We start from the raw sequence: 23,060 nt of genomic DNA on the forward strand, positions 1-23,060 counted from the left end.
TGTCTGGGCTGGGCCTGGGGCCGAAACCAGGAGCCGGGAACTCAATCCAGGTCTCCCATGTGAGTGGCAGGGGTCCAGCCACCTGTGCCATCATCTGTCACCTCCCAGGATCCGCATTGGCAGGAGGCTGGAATCAGGAGCCGATGCTAAGCGAACCCAAGCATCCAGAGGTGGGATGTGGGGGTCGTAAGTGCTGGACCAAAGGCCTGTCCCTGCTAATGCATTACTGAAAGTAAAAGTAGCACCAAGACGGGGGCCCAGTGCTGCGGTGTAGCTGGAAAACCACTGCCTGTGGTGCTTGTATTCCATATGGGTGCTGGTTCGAGTCCCAGCTGCTCCACTTCTGACCCAGCTCTCCGCTGTGGCCTGGAGAAAGCAGTGGAGGATGGCCCAAGTGCTTGGGCTCCTGCACCCTCATGGGGGACCCACAGGAAGCTCCTGGGTTCTGGGTTTGGATTGGTGAAGCTGTGGCCATTGTGGTCATCTGGGGAGTGAGCCAGCAGATGGAAGACCTCTCTCTCTCTCTCTCTGCCTCTGCCTCTCTGTAACTGCCTTTCAAATAAATAAATAAATCTTTAAAAAGTAGCATCAAGAAAAGGACCTCGTGTCTGTGAAACGTCTTCTGCGGAATTCCTGCTCTCATTTGTGTGCATTGCTGAGTTTTCTTCCGGAACAATTCCAAGGTTTACGGAGCCGCAGGAAGGACCTGCCTGGCCGCATCTGCTTCGCTGTACAGGTTTTTATTTCCAGCAGTCCTTCTTTAAGAAGACAGAAAACACGAGGGTGGGCTTCCCCGAGCCAGGGCGGGGGACAGGCAGCGGGAAGGGGCTGGAGCCAGTGAGGCTGCGTGGGCAGTTCCAGGCCCTCCCCAGCTGCCCCTGGCTGCTGCAGCGTCCAGCAGCAGGTGCTGATCTGCCTTGTCCACAAGCAGCGGGGAGTGGTTGGGCCTTGGCTCTTGTCTCGCCCTCCTGTGCCAACAAGGGTGCTGGCACCCATTGTACCCAGCCCCTGGCCCACTGAACACAGGGGATCCACCTTCTCAGAGCCCCTCCCCCATATACCAGGAAGGCTCCTTCCCAGGGCCCCAGCCCCACCCACCCTGCCCTGCTGACCACACCTACATACAAACCTCCATCTTCCTCTCAACCACAGACCCTGGGCCTGGGGCCAAGCCCCTGCCTTGGGTCCCCTTAGTGGACCTCATGAGCCCAACCTGGGATCTTACCCCCAGGTTGTGAGCGGGGACAGGGCAGCTGCAAGTGTGGCCTCCCAGGGTCACCAGCAGAGGGACAGGATTCCGGTGTCGTGTCCAGGCCACCTGTGGCTGAGAACACCTGGCCAGTCCCGAGCTCTCCCCGCTGCATTGCCACTCACTCACTGACTGCAGGGCAGTATGTTAAGTAACAGGGACACAAGCCTGGATGAGACACGCAGACTATGCAGAATCTTGGTCCACGGGCAGACTGGACCAGGGCAGCGCTGCTGGCCACCGGGCGCGAGTTCCCGGGCTCTGCCCTCTTCCACGTTGGCCTCCTGCCCAGGGCCCCCTCTGGGCGGTAGACTCCCCACTCCACAGCACTCGTGAGAACGTCATGTTGGCTTGGGTCGCGCCTGCACCCAGCAGTCCCCAGCAGTCCACGCGGCTTCCCCAAAGCACGTTCCTGGGAACACGGGCACGGCCGGAGCTGGGGCTCAGGCAGCAGACCGAAGGCAAACAGCTGCATCCCGGCTGCTGCTTCACAAGCTCCCCACCCACCCAGCGGGCTGCTGGGGACCGGGGCCCCCTCTCCACCTCCCCCCAAATGGAGCACAGCCTCTGGCCCACACGCGCGTCCCCTTCCCACAACCCACCGCACCCCACCTCCCAAAGACAGCATGAGAACATGGGTTTTGGCAAAACAATTGTATTGTTGAAAAAATAGATGTTACATCTGATATACAAAAAGCCTCTTTAAAAACATTTTTGAAGATTTTTAAAAGGCACGGGTTCTGGATGAGTCGTCTCAGGCAGTTTCCAGGGCCCAGAGAAATCCTGGCACGTTCATGCTGTTTGCAGGGGTGGTTTGCATGCCCACCCCAGAGCTCAGCCCCTCCTCTCCTGGCCTCACCGCGGCCCAGACCCCAGTTCCCTATCACAGGACAGACTGCATGACAGCAACAGCCCCTCGGCCCCGGGGGGAGTCTCAGCTCCTCACTCACACACCTGCAGGTCAGAGCCATGTTGCTGTGGTCGGCTGTCACCCAGACCCCAGGGGAGGAGACCACACGCGTCACAACCCAGAGACAGGGAGGCCCTCGAGGTTCTGAGCTCAGCCAATCCAGGGTCCTCTCCTGGAGCCTCCTCTCACTGTGTACCCGGCCCCTCCCGCTGTGTGCAGGTAAAGCCAAGGGCCAACCCTGACACGCGTCTGTGTTCACTTCCAACTCTAGTCACCAGCGGCTCAGATGTAGTCATGGCAGCTCTCAGCCAAGGAAGATGGGGTCACCCCTCCCACACCAGGGCAGGAAGGATGCAGAGACCTGGGGGTAAGGCCAGGGTCAAGCAAAGACCAGTGCTGGGAACCCAGAACCCACGGAAGCGTCACGGCCCCCTCCCATTCAGGGTCACACACGCATCCCAGTGACCTGCTCTGACAGCAGGTGCACTCCCTAAGCTGGGGGGGGGGGCCTTCCCTGCCCCCTAGCCTCTGGCTCACTGAATTGCATCCTCCAGGCCTGGCATGCATGTCTGGTGCAGACACAGTGCTGGGGCGTTGGCACCTTGCTTAGCCATGAACCGAGCGAGCCTCCGAGTTTCTCACTCACACCCCAGGGACCGGGAGCCTGGACCTCCTGGGAGACGGCTGCTGTTGGAATCTCCCAGGAACAGCGGCTGCTTTGGGTCTCACCCCTTCACACAGTGAGGACGAATCCTGCAGGGAAGACGGACGTGCAGGGGAGGGCGGGACGTAGGGTCTGGTTTACTTGGAGACTGCACGGTATGCAGCAAAGCAGAGAACACGTTGACGTCCAAGCCTAACCCCAGCACCAGCAGCTCAGGACAGAAACCGCACTGTGCGGCTGCCACCTGCCATGCCGGGACCTCAGACAACAAACCTGCATTCAGCAAGCCACTGCCCTCCAGTGACTGCCAGAAAACACCCAGCACCTCCCAGGGCACAGCTGTACCGATGCTCATTGCATCTTTCATTCGGATGCCCCCTCCTTTTAAGATTCATTTAGAGTGACAGAGAGGGAGACACAGAGCAAAACCTCCCATCCGCTGGTTCACTCCCCAGATGGTTGCAATGGCCCAGCCCAGCCTGGAAGCCAGCAGCCTGGACTCCAACCAGGCCTCCCATGCAGGTGGCAGGGGCCCAAGCACTTGGAGCATCCCCCGCTGCTTTCCTGGGCACATTAGCAGGAAGCTGGATCAGACGTGCAGCATCTGGGATGACCTGGCGCCTGTATGGGATGCCGGCATCACAGACGGCTGCTTAACCCGCTGCACCACAACGCTGGCCGCCCTCTTGGGTTCTGACTGCTGTGAAGGGCGGAGAAGGCTGGGGGGGGGGGGGCACCTTCTAGCCATGGAAATGGCACATGCACAAGGCAGTCAGCGATGCAGCGCCACCTACTCAGGCCATGGTCTCAGAGCGAATCGGGAGTCCAGCTCCATCCGGGACTTCTGGAGGCGCAGCCTTGCCCCCTGCAGCCCCACTCACAGCGTGGGCAGGTGCTGACCACGCCAACCTGCCACGCCGGCCTTTCCCGTGACTTGCTTTTTGACCCTGCACTGCCACCAAGCAAGTTTTCCACCTGCAGGCCGTGGCCCACGGACTTGAGATGAAAATCCAGCTGGGAAAAGCAGCTGCAGAGGCTGCCTCTGTAGGAGAAAAAGTTCTAGGAAGCAGCCCCTTGTCCCTTCTCTGTCTGGCCACGCCTGGCTCCCTACATGGACTGGGAAGGAGGGAAGCTGGACAAAGCTAAAAGGAACTCCCAGAGCCGGGATGCCGATGTGGGGACAGAAACGCTTGAGAGAATGAATGTCCTGGAGTATTCATCCGCCTGTTATGCTGCTAAGCCGGGGACCCCAGAGTGGGCGCAGAGCATCCTAAAGGACCACCTGCTGAGAAACAGGAAGCAGGGAAACCCGAGAGGAGACACCTGCTGCCGAAGCAGAACCCGGAAGTCCTGGAACCCTTCCCACCACGGAGGCCGATCACCCCGCTCTCAGGATGTGAATGGTGGTCTACAAGGGGAGGCCCTCCTGCCATTTACAGACCCACAGGTGCACGGGCAGGTGCCTCCCTCTGGAACCCAGACTCTGGTGTTGGCTGCCCCCTGCTCAAGGCCCCAGGGGAGAGAAGAGGCAGGGCACGGGCTGGTGGACACAGCTGGAGACTCCCAACAACTTGGGTCTGACCCGGGCTGCTCCTGAAATTGAGCTTTTGTTTCAGTCATTGCTAAATAAGGGTCCCATGGCGCAGCCCACCGGGTTGTCAAAGGGTTAGACAAGATGGCGCTGAGGACAGGCAGGGCTGGCGGCGGCACGGCTATGGCTTGAGACGTCAGCATCCTGGGGCGCCAGTTCGAGTCTCAGCTGCTCCACTGCCGATACTGCCCCTTCCAACTCGCCTGGGAGGCAGCAGAGGATGGCCCAGTGCTTGGGTCCCTGCCACCCGCATGGAAGACCCGGATGGAGCTCCTGGCTCCCTGGCCCAGACCAGGCTGTTTCAGCTATTTGGAGTGGAGTGGGGGGGACAGAACCAGTGTATGGAAAAGCTCTCTTTCTCTTCCCATCTCTCCCCTCCTCTGTCATTCTGCCTTTCAAATAAAAAAAAAAAAAAAAACCCTCAGTAAGCTCCTGGTTTCTGCTCTGTTTCCTCACCACCGTCTCCCCCTCCCAGAAAACTGCCCGGGGCGGGGTGGGGGGGAGCTGAACCTGCTCCACACTGCCTGTAAGTCCAGACCCGGGTCGCAGCCGCACTGCCAGCCCACGCTCCACTGTGGCCGCCTGAGTTCCAGGCCCCACCTGGCCACTTTCAGAGAAAAACAGAATCCAAGGGGCAAGACCTCCTCCAGAACCCGTCAGGGGAGCACAGGGTCCGGAGCCTCTCTCCTCCCCAACACAGGGTGAGAAGGGGCGCACGCGTGGGTGAGGGCCTTCCTCTGACGGACAGCAGGATGCTTGGCCGCAGGCAGGGAGTCGCCATCACTCAGGCACTGGCCTGTGTCTGCGCTGCCCGCTAGCCGCGGCGGGGATGGTGCTCAGGCGCCCCCACGCGGCCAGAGGCGGAACTTCAACACCTGTGCTCACCTCTGACCCCTGGTGAGCGCCACTGGCCACCAGGTGTGAACAGGCAACTGGGAGAGGGCGCCCAGCCCTGGCCCCGCGGTTCTGTTCTGCCCAGGGCGGGGCTCCCTGTGCGGCCTGGGCTGCTGGAGGCCAGGGCAGGCAGAACTTCACCAACAGTGCCCCTCAAGTGAGAGAGCCCCCGGCTCCCGCACCTCCAGGGAAAATGAGGATGCGTGTTTAAGTTAGAAGCCTTGAAGAAGTGTCAGATGGCGACGGATGTCCCTCCTATGGAGAAAGCCTCTCCAACCAGCAGGCACGGCCCTGGAGGCTCAGCCCTTCACATGCGCACCTGAGTGGCACCACCACGTGGGAAGTTGAAAAACAAAAACAAAAACACAGGTGTCCTGGGATCTCTTTCTGTTGCTGGTTTTTCTTTCAAGAATTTTAGAGCCCGCCTCGGGGGCTTTGGGGAATGGGCATTTCTGGCCGAGGCTTCTCCAGGGAGGAGGACCAAGCTCTGCTCCCGGAGAAGCCAGGAGGGCAGGTGATGATGGTACAGCCAGGGCTGGCACGAGGGAGAGCCCAGCGAAGGCAGTGGTGGGCTGGAGGCCGCGGGAGGCAGTGTGAGAAGGGCCGGCTGCAGCCGCCCCAGCAGGCTCCTGTCTGCTGGGCAGAGCCACCGGGGGACCCAACGTCACTTGAAGTCACAGTGGTCACCATCAGAGGACAACGTCACCGGGTCTCCCCTGCTGAAACCCAAGAGGCAGCCAAGACAGGAAACACCCACCGGGGGGCCCTCTCAGGCTCCGGCTCCCTGGAACGGCCCGGTCACCCGCGGCCAGGGGGTTGGCAGAGGAGGCCGGCCAGAGAGGGGAGCACCCACGGCTGGAGGAAGCTGGGGACCTCTGCCCCACTGCCCAGGCACAGCTGTTCTCAAAGGGGAGCAGTCCTAGCTTTCTGACATCCACACTGGCTGATGCACCGGGCTCCCACAGGAAGCAGGAGGGGCTGAGGAGGAACCCAGGGAGGTGAGGGGTGGAGGTGAGGGCAGTGGGTTCGAGGTGCAGAGACTGGAGCAGACAGGCCGGGGCTTGACCAGGCTGTGGCGTGGGGACGGCCTCCCGTCTGCCTGCCTGGCACGGGGCACTGTACCCCCAGGGCCGCTCTGTCAGCCCAGGCCTCCTCCCGGCAGCTCCCTGGTCCCCTTCTGCTTGTGGGCACTTTCACCCCCGCTTATTTGTGCTGGTGGCTGTTGATGGGCGACCACGTGGGTCTTCTGGCCTGGCACTGACTCTGTTCAAGGACAGAGATCGCACTTCTGCCTGGTTTCTGTGTCCGCCCGCAACGCCCAGGCAGCATGGGCCACCCAAGGGGCAGGCTAGGGCGGGGCCTTGTCCTCCCTGCTCCGGGCCCGACTCAGGGCATCAGGTACGCTGGGCAGGGCTGGGGTGGGGGGTGAGGACAGGTAAGGAAAGCACGGGAGTGAGCCCAGAGCAGAGGCGCCATCCATCACCCCAGAAAGGCCTCATAGTCCATGTACCAAACCAGCTGGCCGGAAGTGGGCAGGACGCCCGAGATGGGCCACTTCTTGGGCTCGCGGCCCACGCGGCTCACCAGCAGCGTGATGTCGCGCTTCGTCCTGCCCATGACCAGGACGGCCACCTTCTTGGCGCGGTTGATGAGGGGCAGGCTGAGGCTCATGCGCTGGTGTGGCCTCGAGGGACTCTCCGTCAGCACCACCAGCTGCTCCCCGTCCAGGCCAGTGGGCGACTGCGGAAAGAGAGAGGCCGTGTGCCCGTCGGTGCCCATGCCCAGCAGCACCAAGTCGAAGCTGCAGTTGGTCACCAGGGCCGAGATCTCGCTGGCATAGGCCTGGGCACCCTGGTCCTCCTCGGCACAGAGCCGCTGGTGCAGGTTCACAGGCATGGGGTGGATGTTGTAGTAGGGGACCCTGACGTGCTGCAGCAGGTGCGCCTGCAGGCCCTGGAAGTTGGACTCGGGGTCTGAGAGCGGGACACAGCGCTCGTCCACCAGCCACAGGTGCGTGTGGGCCCAGGGGAAGCCGTAGTGGCCCGAGGCCAGCTGCTGGAACAAGGCGATGGGGCTGGAGCCGCCCGAGAGCGCCAGGTGGAAGGTGCCGACGCGCCGCACCGCCTGCACGGCTGCGGCCTCGATGTCACTGGCCAGCTTGGAGATGAGCTCGTCGGGCCAGGCGGAGATCAGCGGGCTTTCCCGGTACTTGGCACTGAGAACCTGGAAGTCACTGGGCCGCGGGGTGGAGCCGGGCCCCGGCACCAGCTGCTCTGGCTGCCCCAGGGAAAAGGACAAGTGGGAACCGCTGAACTCAAAGTCCAGCAGACGACCGCTGTCGGCGCCCCCCGGGTAGAGGCGCGGCACCTCCCGGGCCAGGCTCTCCAGCAAGGGCGTCCAGAAAACCCAGGAGGCCAGCAGGTGCTCCGTGGGGACGAAGGACTCCTTGCGGGCGTGGAAGATGTGGGACAAGAGGATGGAGTAGGCATCGCGCTCCTTCACGGGGCTGAAGGCGTAGAAATCGGACAGGGGCCGGCCAAAGAGCTGGAGCCCGGGCCGGTCCTCCACTTCCCTCCAGCTCTGGGCGGGCAGGAAGGGCCTGAACAGGTTCCTGCTGACCAGCACGGCGGGGTGGCCCAGCTCGCCGTGTCCGATGTAGAAGATGATCTGGCGGGGCAGGCACCGGCTCTGTGCCGGGGCCCAGTGCTTCTCGCTCTGGGCGCAGAATGCCTGGTTCTTGAACAGGACTCGCACGTAGCCCACTCTCTCGTCCAGGGCCTTGCCGGACATCAGGATGAAAGGGACGCCCTCCCAGCGCAGGTTGTCGACGTGGACGAGGACGCCTGCAGCAGGGACAGCAGTGGGTGACGCCGCAGCAGGGCGTCAGCAGGCCCCTCCCCCTGGTACGGCCACCCACCCCACTCCTGCCCCCACGGTCTTGTCTCCCTAGTTAGGGCGGAGAGCCGGCCTCTGGGGCCATCGCTGTGGCTTGGAAGGCCACCTCCCTCCCATCTGGAGACTCCGGAAGTCTCACAGGAGGGCAATTGGGGGGGGGGGTCTTGACTCTGGGGTGGGGTAGGACAGGGGGTTCTAGGAGACAGGCATGACTTCCTGTTTGGGGAGCACTCGGATGCACCTGAAGTGAAGTCAGACATGGGTGAGCCCAAGGGGTGCTGGGGGGATAGCAGCAGGACTGGGGGGCGGAGCCAGAGACTGACCACACCCACAGCCCAGCTCCCACCTTCACCACACCCTCCCTTTCCTCCCCCATGGAGCAGGGTGATCATCGCCCCTCCCCAGTGGGTCTGTGGGTGGGGGTTAGATGAGGGCCTGGCGCACGTGCCCCGCCAGCAGCTGCTGCTCTCGTGCCGGTCACTCTGAGCTGTCCAGAGGAGCCTCACGGTGCCTGCCTGCTGGACACGCTGGCTCGGGCAGAGCTTTGTGGTCTCACTTGGGAGGCAGGTGCCAGTTCCCCGAGGGCAGACGCCTGGCTTGAGCCCCTTGGGAAGATTCTAGGGGCAGGGCTGGGACCGAGGCTGACGCAACTCGTGGGCATGTCCCGTACCACTTGTGACCTGCTGCTGCCAGATGGCCGGAGGGCAGGGCAGGTCACCAGGGCCGCTGGGCACAGCTGTGCGAACCCCACCTCCGGCCCCGCCACCCCGGGGGCTTGGGAAGCACCTGCGAAGGTGGGCGTCAGGCTGGGGGAGCCGGCCGGCTTCCGCAGCTCCCTGCGCACTTGCTCGCTGTAGGTCTGGTACTGGCCCACCACGGCGCTGCCCCTCTGCAGGCGGCGCAGTGCCCGGAAGGCCTGCAGCTTGTGGCGCAGCACGGCCTCCGAGCAGCTGACGTTGGCGGGCAGCTCCATGGCCACGAGCGTGAGGATCTCCGTCAGGTGGTTTTGCAGGGTGTCGCGGATGACGCCATACTCCTCGTAGAAGCTGGTGCGGCCTGGGCAGGAGGGAGGGGAGGTCGTAAGGAGGGTGTGGGGGGAGCGCCAGGACCCCCACCTGGCACCTTGTCCTGGTATCCTCAAGGGTCTGCTGAAGACATACCCCGGGGCAAAGACCACAAGAGAAGGGAAGGAGGCGGCCCCCGTGGCGAGAAAGATTCTAAGAGCGGATGTCTGCTGCGGTCTGGCCCCCAGAACTCAGCGCAGCAGTGGGACCTGAGAAGTGGGGAGACCTTTCAGAGGGGTGGGTGCCATGGCACAACAGGTCGAGCCAATGAGTCACCGCCTGCCACGCCAGCACCCCATATCCGAGCACCAGTTCAAGTCCCAGCTGCTCCACTTCCAATCCAGCTCCCTGCTAATGGACTGGAAAAAGCAGAAGATGGCCCAAGTCCTTGGGCCCCTGCACCCACATGGGAGACAAGGAAGAAGCTCCTGGCTCCTGGCTTCAGCCTGGCCCAGCCCTGGCTGGTGTGGCCATCTGGGGAGTAGACCAGCGGGTGGAAGATCGAACTCTCTCTCTCTCTCTCTCTCTCCCTTCCTCCCTCCCTCTCTGTAACTCTGACTTTCAAATCAATCAGTCAGTCAATCTTTTTTTAAGAGGCAGGTCAGGAGGGCTGTGTCAGCCAGGTTTCCGTCACCACGACAAGAACCCCCAGAGCCACTTGGGCTCAGCCCTCCCTGGGCAGCGGTGGGCAGGAGGCTAAGCTCAGAGGAGGCCACAGCTTCCCTGGAGGGCTGGCATCTGATCCTGGGAGGGCTACTGACTTTTCATTCTGCCTCTGCCATTTAACAGGGTGACCAGAAGCCCCGCACTGATCCGAAACCAGGAACCAGGTACTTATCCTGGTCTCCCATGCGGGTGCAGGGCCCAAGCACTTGGGCCATCCTCCACTGTACTACCAGGCCACAGCAGAGAGCTGGCCTGGAAGAGGAGCAACCGGGACAGAATCTGGTGCCCCAACCGGGACTAGAACCCGGTGTGCCGGCGCCGCAGGCGGAGGATTAGCCTAGTAAGCCATGGTGCCGGCCTTTTATTTTATTTCTTAAAGAGTTTTTTCTTATTTGACAAGTAAATAAGTTATCTGATAAGTAATAAGTTATTTACTTATGTGACTCTTCACAGAGAGAGAGGGAGAGACAGAGAGAGAGGTCTTCCATCTGCTGGTTCACTCCCCACATGGCCAAAACCAGGAGCTTCTTCCAGGTCTCTCACGTGGGTGCAGGGGCCCATGCACTTGGGCCATCCCCCGCTGCTTTCCCAGGCCATTAGCAGGGAGCTGGGTCGGAGGTGGAGCAGCCTGGACACAAACAGGTGCCCATGTGTGATGCCGGCTACGCAGACAGCGGCTCTGCCCGCCATGCCACAGCGCTGGCCCCTGATTTCGTGATTTCTGATATGCACAAATGACTCCAATCTTTGAGAATGGCGTGTGTCTCAAACAAACACGTGGGGGCTGCCTCTGCCCAGGACCCATCCTAGCTGGGGAGCAGCAGCAGGAGCCAGACACAGAGGCCTCCACGCAGGGCTCTGGTGACGACGGCCGGCAGAAGTGGCTGGTTTGTGGTCCTGCAAAGAGCAAACTGAGGATCCGAAGAGCCACGGCGGGGTCGGGGCAGGGCCTGTGGCCTCGCAGTGACAACGCCCTCGTCCCCGGGGAGGGCCTGGCTGCGAGCCTCAGCGCTGGTCCTGACTCCAGCTTCCTGCTGATGCAGACTCCTGGGAGATCGAGTAATCCCGTTCTGACCACCTACGGGGCGGGGGACCTCAAGCTCCCGCTCCTGGCTTTGGCCCCTGCCCAGCCCCAGCTGCTGCTGCATTTGGCAAGTAAACCAGCAGACAGATAGATAAATCTTTTCTCAAAAGAGAGAGAGAGATCTATTTATTTATTATTTATTATTTTTTTGACAGGCAGAGTGGACAGTGAGAGAGAGACAGAGAGAAAGGTCTTCCTTTGCGGTTGGTTCACCCTCCAATGGCCGCCGCGGCCGGCGCACCGCGCTGATCTGATGGCAGGAGCCAGGTGCTTCTCCTGGTCTCCCATGGGGTGCAGGGTCCAAGCACTTGGGCCATCCTCCACTGCACTCCCTGGCCACAGCAGAGAGCTGGCCTGGAAGAGGGGCAACCGGGACAGAATCCGGCATCCCGACCGGGACTAGAACCTGGTGTGCCGGCGCCGCTAGGTGGAGGATTAGCCTAGTGAGCCACGGCGCCGGCCATTATTTATTTATTTATTTGAAAGACAGAGCTACATACAGAGAGGCAGAGGCAGACAGAGAGGTCTTCCATCTGCTGGTTCACTCCCCATATGGCCGCAACAGCAGAGATGGACTGATCCGAAGCCAGGAGCCAGGAGCTTCCTCCAGGTTTCCCATGTGGATGCAGGGGCCCAAGGACTTGTACCATCCTCCACGGCTCTCCCAGGCCACAGCAGAGAGCTGGATTGGAAGTGGAGCAGCCGGGACTCCAACCAGCGCCCATATGGGATGCCAGCGCTGCAGGTGGCAGCTTTACCCACTAAGCCACAGCGCCCGCCCCCTCTCTGCCTTTCTAATAAAACGAAAATAAGTAAACATAAAAATAAAAAGCAGGTAAGCTTCTCACCTTCTCTCTAAAATAACTGAAGAAATGGCTTTGGGGCAGGAAGTGAAACCTTGCAGATGAACGCGCAGCCACGGCCACAGACCAGTGTTCCTGCAGTCCACGAGGTCTGTTTGCTACAGGCCAGGGTGACGGCAAAGCCATTATCCAGTCAGAGGACACAAACTCCCTGGTCCCAGCTGGATCTGGAGGTGGTGCAGAGTTGGGGTCCAGAGCACGGCCCATGCAGCCACTGGCTGTTGTCTTGGTTTTTTTTAGCTTTTTATTTATTTATTTATTTATTTATTTATTTATTTATTTATTTATTTTTTTGACAGGCAGAGTGGACAGTGAGAGAGAGAGACAGAGAGAAAGGTCTTCCTTTTGCCATTGGTTCACCTTTCAATGGCCGCCGTGGCCAGTGCACCGCGCTGATCCGATGGCAGGAGCCAGGTGCTTCTCCTGGTCTCCCATGTGGGTGCAGGGCCCAAGCACCTGGGCCATCCTCCACTGTACTCCCTGGCCACAGCAGAGAGCTGGCCTGGAAGAGGGGCAACCAGGACAGAATCCGGCGCCCCAACCGGGACTAGAACCCGGTGTGCCGGCGCAGCAAGGCGGAGGATTAGCCTAGTGAGCCGTGGCGCCGGCCTAGCTTTTTTTTTTTTTTTTTTTTAGGATTTGTTTATTGACTTGAAAGAGTTACAGATATAGAGGGGGTCTCTCATACATACACACGCACGCACACACACACACACACACACAGATCTTCCATTTGCTGGTTTACTCCCCAGATGGCCACAGTAGAAGCCAGGAAACAGGAGCTTCTTCCGGGTCTCCCACATGGGCGCAGGGGCCCAAGGCCTTGGGCCATCCTCTACTGTTTTTTCCAGGCCATTAGCTGAGAGCTGGATCAGAAATGGAGCAGCTGGGACATGAACCTGTGCCCATATGGGGTGCTGGCACTGCAGGTGGCGGCTTTACCTGCTACACCACAATGGCAGCCCTGGAACCACGGTTTAAACACTGGCTCTCCTGTCTGAAGTCACAGGGCTGAAAGGAGCGGGGGAGGGTTGGAGGTAGGGGAAGGAGGCAGGCATTTGCATCCCAATCAGAGTGCCTGGGTTCAGGTCCTGGCCCCTCTCTCACTCCAGCTCTCTGCTAAGGCGCATCCTGGAGGCAGCAGTGAGGACTGGTTCCCTGCCGCCAGCCCGCTGGGGGCCCCAGATTGAACTTCTGGCTCCTGGCTTCCGCCGGGCCCAGCCTTGCCCCAGCTGTCGCAGTCATCTGGCGAGTGAACCAGTGCACACGAGACGTCTCCCTTTCTGCCTCTCAAATCTAAGTAAACAGACTGTCGTGTCCAGCATGCAGGAAGCCCTGGTGAGCCCTGGCTGGCACTGCCGTTGTTCAGAGAACGGCAAATCCGCACTTCCTGAGAAAGCGCAGGGTCGGGGGTGATGGCGCAACACCCGGGGACCCCATCCAAAACGCAGCGGCAGGGATGAGACCAGGGCCGCGGCAGACGATGAAGGCTGGGGAGGAGAAAGGCCTGGATGGCCGTGGCACAGTTATTTTATAACCGCCAAGGAAGGAATGGGCTGCGACGCCACCACGTCACCCCGTCGATGGCAACATCAACGTCAGAGGTGTTCAAACGCGCAAAGCCGTGTTTCTGAGCCTCGGCCGATTGCCACGGAGTCCGGGACGAGGAAGAGAGTTGACGCTTTAAGAACAGATGACGTTTTCGTGGGGAGAACACAACACAGTCCTTAAAAGCCCTCGGCTCAGCACTGTTCATTAATTTAGCAAATCCCTAAGTGGCCCCTTTTCTATTTTTATCCCTCTCGGTTCTCAGGAGAAAGCCTTCTACGGGTTTACTGCCTGCTGGGTGAAAAAGAGCTTCCTGTATTCCCTCATTTCCAGCCACAAGGGGTGCACCTGCCCATGCTGAACACAACCTGCAGGTGTGTGGGCTCTGCTTGTATTCTCAGACCGCTGTCTTCTCAGGGGCTAAGCGCAGGCAGCAGGTGCACAGCCCATGCCATGGGGGAGGAGCCACGCACAACATCTGCCAGTCAGGGGCCAGCCCTGCACTGCCTGCTGCCAGTTACTGTGGAAGGATTCTTCCTAAGAACGACCGACACTGGGACCCTTTCTTAGGTTCAAAGTTGAGGATTCAAGCCCGTCCATAAGTTAAAAGGTCAGAAGGAACGGGGAAATTAAACAAGGGCAGAGAGCCCCAGGAACTGGCTCCCATCTGTGTTAGTCAGGAGCCGGCCAGAGGCACCGGGATACCAGCAGAGGAGGCCACTGCTTGGCCCTTGGACCTGCTACTCAGTCTGATGAGCACGAATAACAGCCACAAAGCATGTCTTAGCCCACGCCCAGGAGTTCTACTGTGGGAATGCACTTACAGGGAAAACTTGCTTTTAATTCCCATCAATGTTCTAGAGTCAGAGCACTTGCACGCTGTGAATATACTGAAAGCCACTGAATCGTGTACTTTAAAGGGGTGAATTCTGGCGCCAGTATTGTGGCACAGTGGGCTAAGCCACTGCTTGCAACACCGGCATCCCTTATCAGTGCCATTTTGAGTCCCAGCTGCTCTGCTTCCAATCCAGCTCCCTGCTGATTTGCCTGGGAAGACAGCAGATGGCCCAAGTACCCATGTGGCATTCTACCATGGTTGGCATTCCAGGCTCCTGGCGTTCGCCCAGCCCAGATCTAGCTGTTGTGACCATTTAGGGAGTGAACCAGTAGACAGAAGATCTTTCTTTCTCTTTATCTCTCCACCCCTCCCTGTCTCTATCTCCCTCTGCCATTCTGCTTCTCAAATAAACAAATCTTGTTTTTGTTAAAAGGAATATCTTTCCCATTGTTCTCTCTCTTTCTCTATCATTCTGCTTTTTAAATAAATAAATCTTGGGTTTTTTGGGGGTTTTTATAATTAATTTATTTGAAAGGCATAGTTTCAGAGAGGCAGAGGCAGAGGCAGAAGCAGAGAGAGAGGTCTTCCACCCACTGGTTCACCCCCAATGGCTGCAATGGCTGGAGCTGTACCGATCCAAAGCCAGGAGCCAGGAGCTTCTGGGTCACTCACATGGATGCAGGGCCCAAGGACCTGGACCATCTTCTACTGCTTTCCCAGGGCACAGCAGAGAGCTGGATCGGAAGAGGAGTAGCCGGGACTGGAACTGGCGCCCATATGGGATGCCAGCACTGCACATGATGGCTTTACCTAATAAGACACAGTGCTGGCCCCAAATAAATCTTGTTTTTAAAAAGCAGTGAATTCTATATGTGAAAAGTATTTAAATTTCTTACAAAACTCACAAGGTACTATTTAGAATACCAAAAACTGGCCAGTGCCGCAGCTCACTAGGCTAATCCTCTGCCTTGCAGCGCCGGCACACCAGGTTCTAGTCCCGGTCGGGGCGCCGGATTCTGTCCCGGTTGCCCCTCTTCCAGGCCAGCTCTCTGCTGTGGCCAGGGAGTGCAGTGGAGGATGGCCCAAGTGCTTGGGCCCTGCACCCCGTGGGAGACCAGGATAAGCTCCTGGCTCCTGGCTTCGGCCGCGACGGCCATTGGAGGGTGAACCAACGGCAAAAGGAAGACCTTTCTCTCTGTCTCTCTCTCTCACTGTCCACTCTGCCTGTAAAAATAAATAAATAATAGAATACCAAAAACAGGAAACAACCCAAACACCCAATAACAGGCTGCACACCACTTGGTCTGTAGTAGAAACAGAACTGAACTCAGACAGAAACGCGGAGCTATGTTGCACGCACACTGTCAGCATATGGAGATCTCAGTGTGAAAGCGCGACGGAGGCGGGAGAGGGCAGAGTCAGGGAGGACTGGCTGTGCAAGGCCATCACAAACCTAGCCCTGGTCTTTCCATAAGAACCCAAGAGAAGCCGCGGAGCCTGGCGGCACTGCGGGAACGCACGGCTCCCTCTCCTTGCGAACTTGGAAGGAGAACAAGATATCCATTTGTTAAGTGCCTCCGTGTACATTATCTGATTCAGTCCTTCAAACCATCCCCAGAGAGAGGTACCAGGGCTGCCAGCATCGCGCAGGGGCTGTGCAGAGGACCTCAGAGTCAGAGGTGGGAGCAGAGTCCCCCCTTCCCACCCAGAAACCCCCTCCTGTCCCTTGCTACGGACACTTTTTTTTTTACTGAAAGAAAAGGAAGACAACTGAAAGCCAGCTGCAGTCCTTCCCAATCCCTCCTTGGATCACTAAAAATAAAGAGAGGTGAGGGCCAAGGAGACAGCGGGCCTGCCAGCCGACCAGCACCCTCTCTGCCCTGAGCTCTCCTGGCAGCCGGAGCCGCAGATGGGCTGGCCAGGGGAACTGGGCCCGCGGAGCACGCTGCACCGGCCGCAAGATGGGACAGCAGCCACGCACCGGAGAGGGCCTGGCTGCTATCTCTCCTCAGTGAGAGGCCCTGAGCCGTCACCCCAGCTCAAGGAGGGGAACTGCAGCACACTCCTCTTTCCACTGTCACCAGCCAGACCCCCACGGCCTGGACAGCCTCAGAAGCCCCCTCCTTCCCTCTGCCAAAGCAGCCTTCTGCCGGGGGGACGGGGGCAGCGGCCCCTGAGCATGTCACGGCTGAAGGCCACCTGCTACAGGCCCGCCAGACACAGCGGCCACAGAACACAGAGATGAGAAGCCTGGGTTCTGTTGAGCCAGTACGCCGGGCTGAGATCCCTGCCCTCCTGGAATAAAAGGAGGCCTGAGCAGACAGCCGGGCACCCAGACGGCCAGACAGACCGACAGCCGAGCCCCAGTCTGCTGCCTGCAGAGCCTCTCCCAAGGCTGTGATGAGGGCCAGCCAGCGGTCACCACCACACAGTCGCAGCATGATCAGGCCAAGGTCAATCCTTCCATGGCCCTGCTGCTGCACAGGGGATCCTGGCCAGGGACCAAGGGCATCGGGGATTCTCAGGGGCCAGGCCTCCAGGGAGGAGCAGCCCAGGTCAGGCTGGGAGGGAGTGGGGCTCTGGGACCGGCTGAGGGTTAGAGACTTCCTTTATTCCTTTCTGCCCCTCCCGCCAGTGCACAGCCCCGACTGCAGCAAACTCTGCTGGGCCAGAGGCTGCGGCAAAACCCCATTCGCTGGGGAAGCAGCTGCCGCCACTTTGGATGTTGGGGTAGGGGTGGGGGGCTGGTGACCCTGCAGCTCAGAAGCCCCCCTCCCAGAGCCTACAGCAGTTCTGGACCAAAAAAGCTCCCAGCACGCAGAGTGAAGGCCAGGCTTCCTCGAGGGGCCAGCCCCCTATCCCTGGGCGGCTCCTGATGGGCCAGGTGAAGCCACGGCTGGGGCCAATGGTAGGAGATGGCCTGTGCTTCCTGTTCCGGCCCAATATACAACGGCGAGGCGCAGGACCCCGCCTTGGAAACATTTGGCCCCCACTGAGGCCACTGCAGCAGCTCCTGCCTCCCAGGTCCACCAAACTCCGGCAGAAGGGTCATCCTGCCTCCTCACTGCTTCCCACTCCTCCCCACCTAGGGGCTGGGCACAGGCCTCCTGGACATGGCGGGAGGCAGGGGCTGCAGGCCACAGCTCCTGACCCCTCTCGCCACACTGAGTTGGGGTCCACAAGGGGCCCACTGAGAGACCGGCTCCAAAGCGAGCGCAGCAGGGCCTGTGTGAGCCATGCTCAGTCCCCAGAGCCGCGCCAGGCAGCTTGCGTGGGACGCAGACAGAGCAGTCCTTCCAGCACACCCAGCACGGAGGCGGGGGCGGAGGGGAGCTCACTGTGTCATCCACCAGCCCTGTGGGCGTGGTCCAGCAGCTGGTGGTCCTCCAGCCGTTACTGGCTGTGCTGGGCCTGCATGCAGCTCGCAGATAGAGAGGCCGAGCAGGAGACACAAGGCCAGGACAGCTGCAGGTATGCTGGGCACCTGTGCAGGGACAAGAGCTGAGCCAGTGCTGCCTGGTCACACCCTTGCTGACTACAAGCCCCACTGGGTAGGATCACCTGTCCCACTCTGGGCTGAAGGCGCCGCGCCCAGCCAAGTGGGAGACACTTTACTCGGGGAACCACACGGTGCAGGCAAAGCTGGCCATTCTCTGGTTCCGCGGAGCAGCCTGAAGACAGAGCCCCAGGGCCTGTGCCCCTGGGACCCTGAGGCCAGCCAGCACAGGCCATCCTGTTGTGGTTCAAATTCAAGCTCCTCCCAACCTCAGACTTGAACTTGCCCTAGCAACACTGACCTGCCCAAACTGCTTCCGCCTTGTCTTGTTTTCCTTTCTCCAAAATCCAAAGGGGCCTTTGCTAGGGTAATCAGGCCTGCAGGCTGCCTAGCCCCTGGCTGCTCGGGGACCCCGCAAGGAACCCACAAACGTTATGCAGTACCAAGAAGGATGCGGGCGGGAAGGCTGCAGTGATGGAGAGCCCAGCCCCAGCTGCGAACCCCAACATCACGGCTCTTCCCCAGCCCAGGTGGGCACAGGAAGGAGCTGCCGGGAACAGCGAGGAGGAGAAAGGTGTCTCCCAGCCCTGCCAGGAGGAGGCACCTCCTGTCTGCTCCCTGCTCTCGGCGCCGGGCCAGCAGCTCATCTCTGCAGGGAAGCAAGGACAGGGCCAGCACTCGCTCAGACACAGGCACAGATCACCCACGGTCCCCCCAGGAAGGGACTGGGGGAGGGGTTGGGGGCGGATCCCGAGGCCCAGGAAGCTCGCTGCAGGGGTGGGGCCTCTTGCTGGCGTGGGTGGCAGAGGGGAGAGGTCCAATGCTTCCTCGGGGCGTGGCGACATCAAGGCCTGGCCTTCTGGCCTCCCGGCCTCCCCAGCACCGCCAGCTGCATCCCTGTTCTGGAATCTGACCCAGCATCACAGGGCGCTGGTCTCCCCCCCACCCCACCCTGCCACAGATCTGTGCCGTATAGAGTTGGGGGCAGAGGCTGGGTCTCACCTCCCTGCAGCCCTGCAGCCCCGCCCAGAGCTGCCAGCAGGAAACGGGCATTGAGAGGGGCAGAGAGAAAGCCGGAGAGGAACCAGGGGGAAAAGAACAAGGGAAGACGAGCGGGGGACTCTGCCCTGACGCCAGCTGTGCACTGCAGGACCGGGGTGGGGGCGGTGGCTTCCGGATGCCCCCTGCAACTGCAGACGGCAGTCACGGGGCTGAGCTGGACACAAATGCCAGACCCAGGCCCCATCACTTCCTGCCAGGTGACGGAGGGCACGTCCCAAGCCTCATGAGGCAGCAAATGACAGCCTCGCCCTGTGTGGCTGCTGGGGGCCAAGCACGCAGTGAGGGCTGGCTTGTGTCATGCTGGGAAGAACCCGTGTGTAAACGTATACAGCCGGTGCTCAAGGAAGGATGGACGTCGCAGTCGGCACGCACAGGGCTCGCTCACCCCACAGGGGGTCAGCAGCGGTGGGCCCAACACTGAAGCTCTGCACCACCTTTGTTTCACTGGACCACACGGGTGGCCGTGGCCCCCGGTTAGCCTGGTCCAGGCCCCAGCAGGGAACTCCCCTCTGAGCGACACGGCCGGGGCGCTGAGGCCCGGTGGAGACTCCAGCCCCGCAGGGACACCGCCCGGCCGCAGAGCAGACCCGGAGCTGGGACCGCACACGCACCTTCTGCATCCACCGTCTCTTTCATGATGATCTCCACCCGCTCCACGTGGTGCCGGTTCCAGAGGCTGTCCAAGGCCCGGCGGTTCTGGTCCCGGAAGGGCAGGATCTGAGCCACGGCCTGTCAGGGAGGAGGCGTGGTGAGGCAGGAGCCAGAGCTGCGGCCCCCTCCATGCCTGCTCGCTCCCAAGGGAGCTCCCGGAGTGGTGAACACAATGCCCTCTCTGGACTTCAGTTTCACAGCCCAGAGAGGCTCCAGAAACTAAGTGACTCCCACAGGGTTACCAGCTTTGTATTTTGCCAAGAAAGAAATCTAAAATTGTCCTTCTACTTTCAACTTTCAATAACATGGTATTTTTAAAAAATATTTATTTATTTATTATTTATTTATTTATTTGAAAGTCAAAGTTACACAGAGAGAGGAGAGGCAGAGAGAGAGAGAGAAAGGTCTTCCATCCGCTGGCTCACTCCCCAATTGGCTGTAATAGTCAGAGCTGTGCTGATCCGAAGCCAGGAGCCAGGAGATTCTTCCAGGTCTCCCACGCGGGTGCAGGGGCCCAAGCACTTGGGCCATCTTCTACTGCTTTCCCAGGCCATAGCAGAAAGCTAGGTCAGAAGTGGAGTAGCCAGGTCTTGAACCAGCGCCCATATGGGATGCCAACACTGTAGGTGGTGGCTTAACCCATTACGCCACAGTACCAGCACCAATAACACGGTATTTTAACACCAGAACCGGGGCTGGCATGGTGGTGCAGCAGGTTAAGCTGCAGCCTGTGACATCAGCATCCCATCCATACGGCTGCCAATTCAAGTCCCAGCTGTCCCACTTCCAATCCAGCTCCCTGCTAATGAGCCTGGGAAAGCAGTGGAAGTTGGCCCAAGTCCTTGGGCCCCTGCTGCCCATGTGGGAGACCTGGAGGGGCTCCTGGCTCCTGGCTTCAGCCTGGCCCAGCCCTGGACTTTGCAGCCATTTGCGGAGTGGGCCAGAGGATGGAAGATATCTCTCTCTCTCTCTCTCTCTCTCTCTGTCTCTCTCTAACTCTGTCTTCTAAATAAATATTAAAACAACAACAAAATCCAGAATTGTATGAAGGAAAGCTCCTAACTAAACAGGATTGGCATTTTTCTCATTCTGCCATCAACAAGTGAGAGTCCCTCTCACACCCAGCAAGGACCGTCCTGAGTCTGGGGCCACTGCTGGGGCTTGGAAGGAGAGTGACGTCTGACCCCAGAGTCACCCATGCCCAACCCACGGCTGGGCTCACTGGCCACGGTAACAACCAGCACCAAGGTACCTCACGGTGTCTGAGGCCCGGGCAGTGTGGACCACTGACCCCAGGAGGTCAGCCCTAGCTCCTGCCCCAGGGCCTGGCTGAGATGCCGGTGTGGGGCTCCCTATTTGGTGTGTAGATCTTGTCCCCAGGCTTCTGGCTCCAAATGGAACTCAGCAAGCAAAGAGTTCCTAAAAAGGCAGATGGAGGCAAGAAAAGAAGGCAGATTCTACTTCCCATATACCCCCAGTGGGGAGCCAGGCCCAGACTTCACAGCCCCTGGGCCACCTCTGCCGTGGGTGCCGGGCACTACAGATAAATCAGAGCCAGAGCCCGGGGGAGGCAAAAGGGACCGAGACACAAAGAGGACAAACGAGGCTGGACACACGGATGAAGCCCAGCAGCTCTGCCTACTGCTCACCACTCCACGGCACCCTCCCCTCCTGTTCCCCTGCAGGGAGACGGGGGGCTCAGTTCCCCAATGAGTGGGGTGGTCCGAGCTGAGGCTCACCTGCTTGCCCAGGTAATGGTCCACCCGGTACATCTCCTCCTCTTGGAAAAAGCTCCCAAGTTCAGTGGCCAACTGCTGGGCTGACAGGTGGTCATGGCCAAAGGGTTTCTCCAGGACAACGCGCAGCCAGGCGCCTGGGCCCGGCCGACAGCTGCTGTTGATGTTGCGGGCGATGTCCGCGTAGGCAAAGGGCGGCACGGAGAAGTAGAACATCCTGCCAGCCTCCCGGAGGCCCTCCTGCTGCACCTGCGCCTCGATGTCCCTGCCCAGGGCCTGATAGTCCTCTGCCGTCTTCAGCTGGCGGTACCGGCTCAGCCGCAAGAACTGGGCCTGGAGTTCCGCACAGCGGCTGGGTGCCATGTCCTTGGGACAGGACAGGGATTCCAGGGCCTTGGCCATGAGCTCCTGGCCCTGCTTGGGGGCCGTCAGAGCAGCTCCGTGGAAGCTGAAACTGTGGCCCTTTCCCGCTTCATCCAGGAACAGCTGGAACAGCCCCTGCCACAAGTACTTCTTGGCCAGGTCCCCGGTTGCTCCCAGCAGGATTACGGAGACGTGGCCCTGGAGCTCCTGGGCCTGCGGGCAACCCAGAAAGGCCACACACATCGTCACGGTGAGCATTCCCCAAACGCCTGGGCACCTAGGTACATGGGAGAGGCAGACAAGGAGTGAGGAAGGAGCCGACATGGTTGAGAGGCTGTCCTGGGGAAACAGGCACATGCCCAGTGCACCCAACACTTTGTGCCTGGCAAGAAACGGTCAGGCGCATCTCAGGACAAGGCTGCAGCAGCTCCCCTCCCCGCTGGGCAGCTCGGCCTCTGCACGGGGAAGCAGGTGGGCCAGCAGCCTGCACTGCTGTGCCTGGGGAAGCCTCAGACCACCCGCACGAGCCACAGGGGGCCCTGGGCTGGGTCTGCAGCTGCCCACTACCATGAAGGCCGGTCTCACCTGTGAGTACAGAAGCCCAGATCAGCAGGGCCCAGGAACGCTGGCTGGAACCACAGGGGCTGCAATCACCCGCTCTCCCCTCTCACTCTGCCTCCCCCATATCTGCCAGGTGCTGAGCACAAAGTGACTGACTGATAACTGCCTGATAACTGCGTGGTGACTACAAACCTCAGCTCTGCACCTGAAGTCCCAACCCCAGCCCCACCCTTGGAGTAACTGGAGTCACTCAACCTTGTTCTGCCTCGGCTTCCCTGTCTGATATGGGGGTGATGGCACCGAGATCACAGGGCGCAAGTGATGATAAAAGGGGTTCCCGTTTATAACTGCCCAGGAAGCCCCGTGTGTGGGAGCTCTGATTCCCCAACAGCAAAACACTTAACGCTGGCACGTGCCGAGTGCTGCACTAAGTCCTCTCGGGCATCAGACCTCACTGAATACAGACAAGAATCCTGAAGGAACCCGCCGTCCTACTACAGAGGGAAAAGCTGAGGCCCCGGGAGAGGAAGGTCCCGCAGCGAAAGGGGGTGGGGGTGCCCAGGACTGACCCCGGGCTCCGTGGCTCCCGGGCGGACCACACACCGATGCCTACCATGACCTCCCCCAAGGTAAGCTGCCCATCGAGGCTGGTTTTCGGCTTAATCGGAAACAGACGGTGTGTCGGAGCAGCAGGAGGCCTGGGGTGGGTCACAGGCACACCAGGATATCATTTTTCCAGCCTTCTGCCCTGACTGGGGTTGGGGGATCACGGTGCTAAATTCTTCTCCCATGGCTGGTCAGGCCTCCAGTTTCCCACGGAGGCCCACTTGGAGGCAAGGCCTGCAGCAGCGGGGCCCAGCCTGGGGCCGGAGGGGTGCAGGGGAGCTAAGCTGGCGGGGTCAGCACGCACACACACCAGCTAAAA

General features: G+C 60.2%; 1 protein-coding gene across 2 annotated transcripts in view; it reads right to left on the bottom strand.

Moving 5' to 3' along the window:
• Positions 1 to 1,888: 1,888 nt before the first annotated feature.
• Positions 1,889 to 23,060, bottom strand: part of H6PD (hexose-6-phosphate dehydrogenase/glucose 1-dehydrogenase) — a 31,507-nt gene continuing 10,335 nt past the window's right edge. For both annotated transcript variants that reach the window (XM_008265963.5, XM_089301521.1), the window contains exons 2-5: positions 21,215 to 21,851; positions 19,436 to 19,553; positions 8,990 to 9,259; positions 1,889 to 8,151 (exon numbers count right to left, since the gene is read on the bottom strand). In XM_008265963.5, coding sequence (XP_008264185.3) covers positions 6,788 to 8,151; positions 8,990 to 9,259; positions 19,436 to 19,553; positions 21,215 to 21,851 — 2,389 coding nt within the window. In that variant the 3' untranslated portion in view covers positions 1,889 to 6,787. The remainder of the gene's footprint in view (positions 8,152 to 8,989; positions 9,260 to 19,435; positions 19,554 to 21,214; positions 21,852 to 23,060) is intronic.

This window comes from Oryctolagus cuniculus, chromosome 7 (genome assembly GCF_051225735.1).
Source record: "Oryctolagus cuniculus isolate XC-2025 breed Fujian yellow rabbit chromosome 7, ASM5122573v1, whole genome shotgun sequence".
Lineage (NCBI taxonomy): Eukaryota > Metazoa > Chordata > Mammalia > Lagomorpha > Leporidae > Oryctolagus > Oryctolagus cuniculus.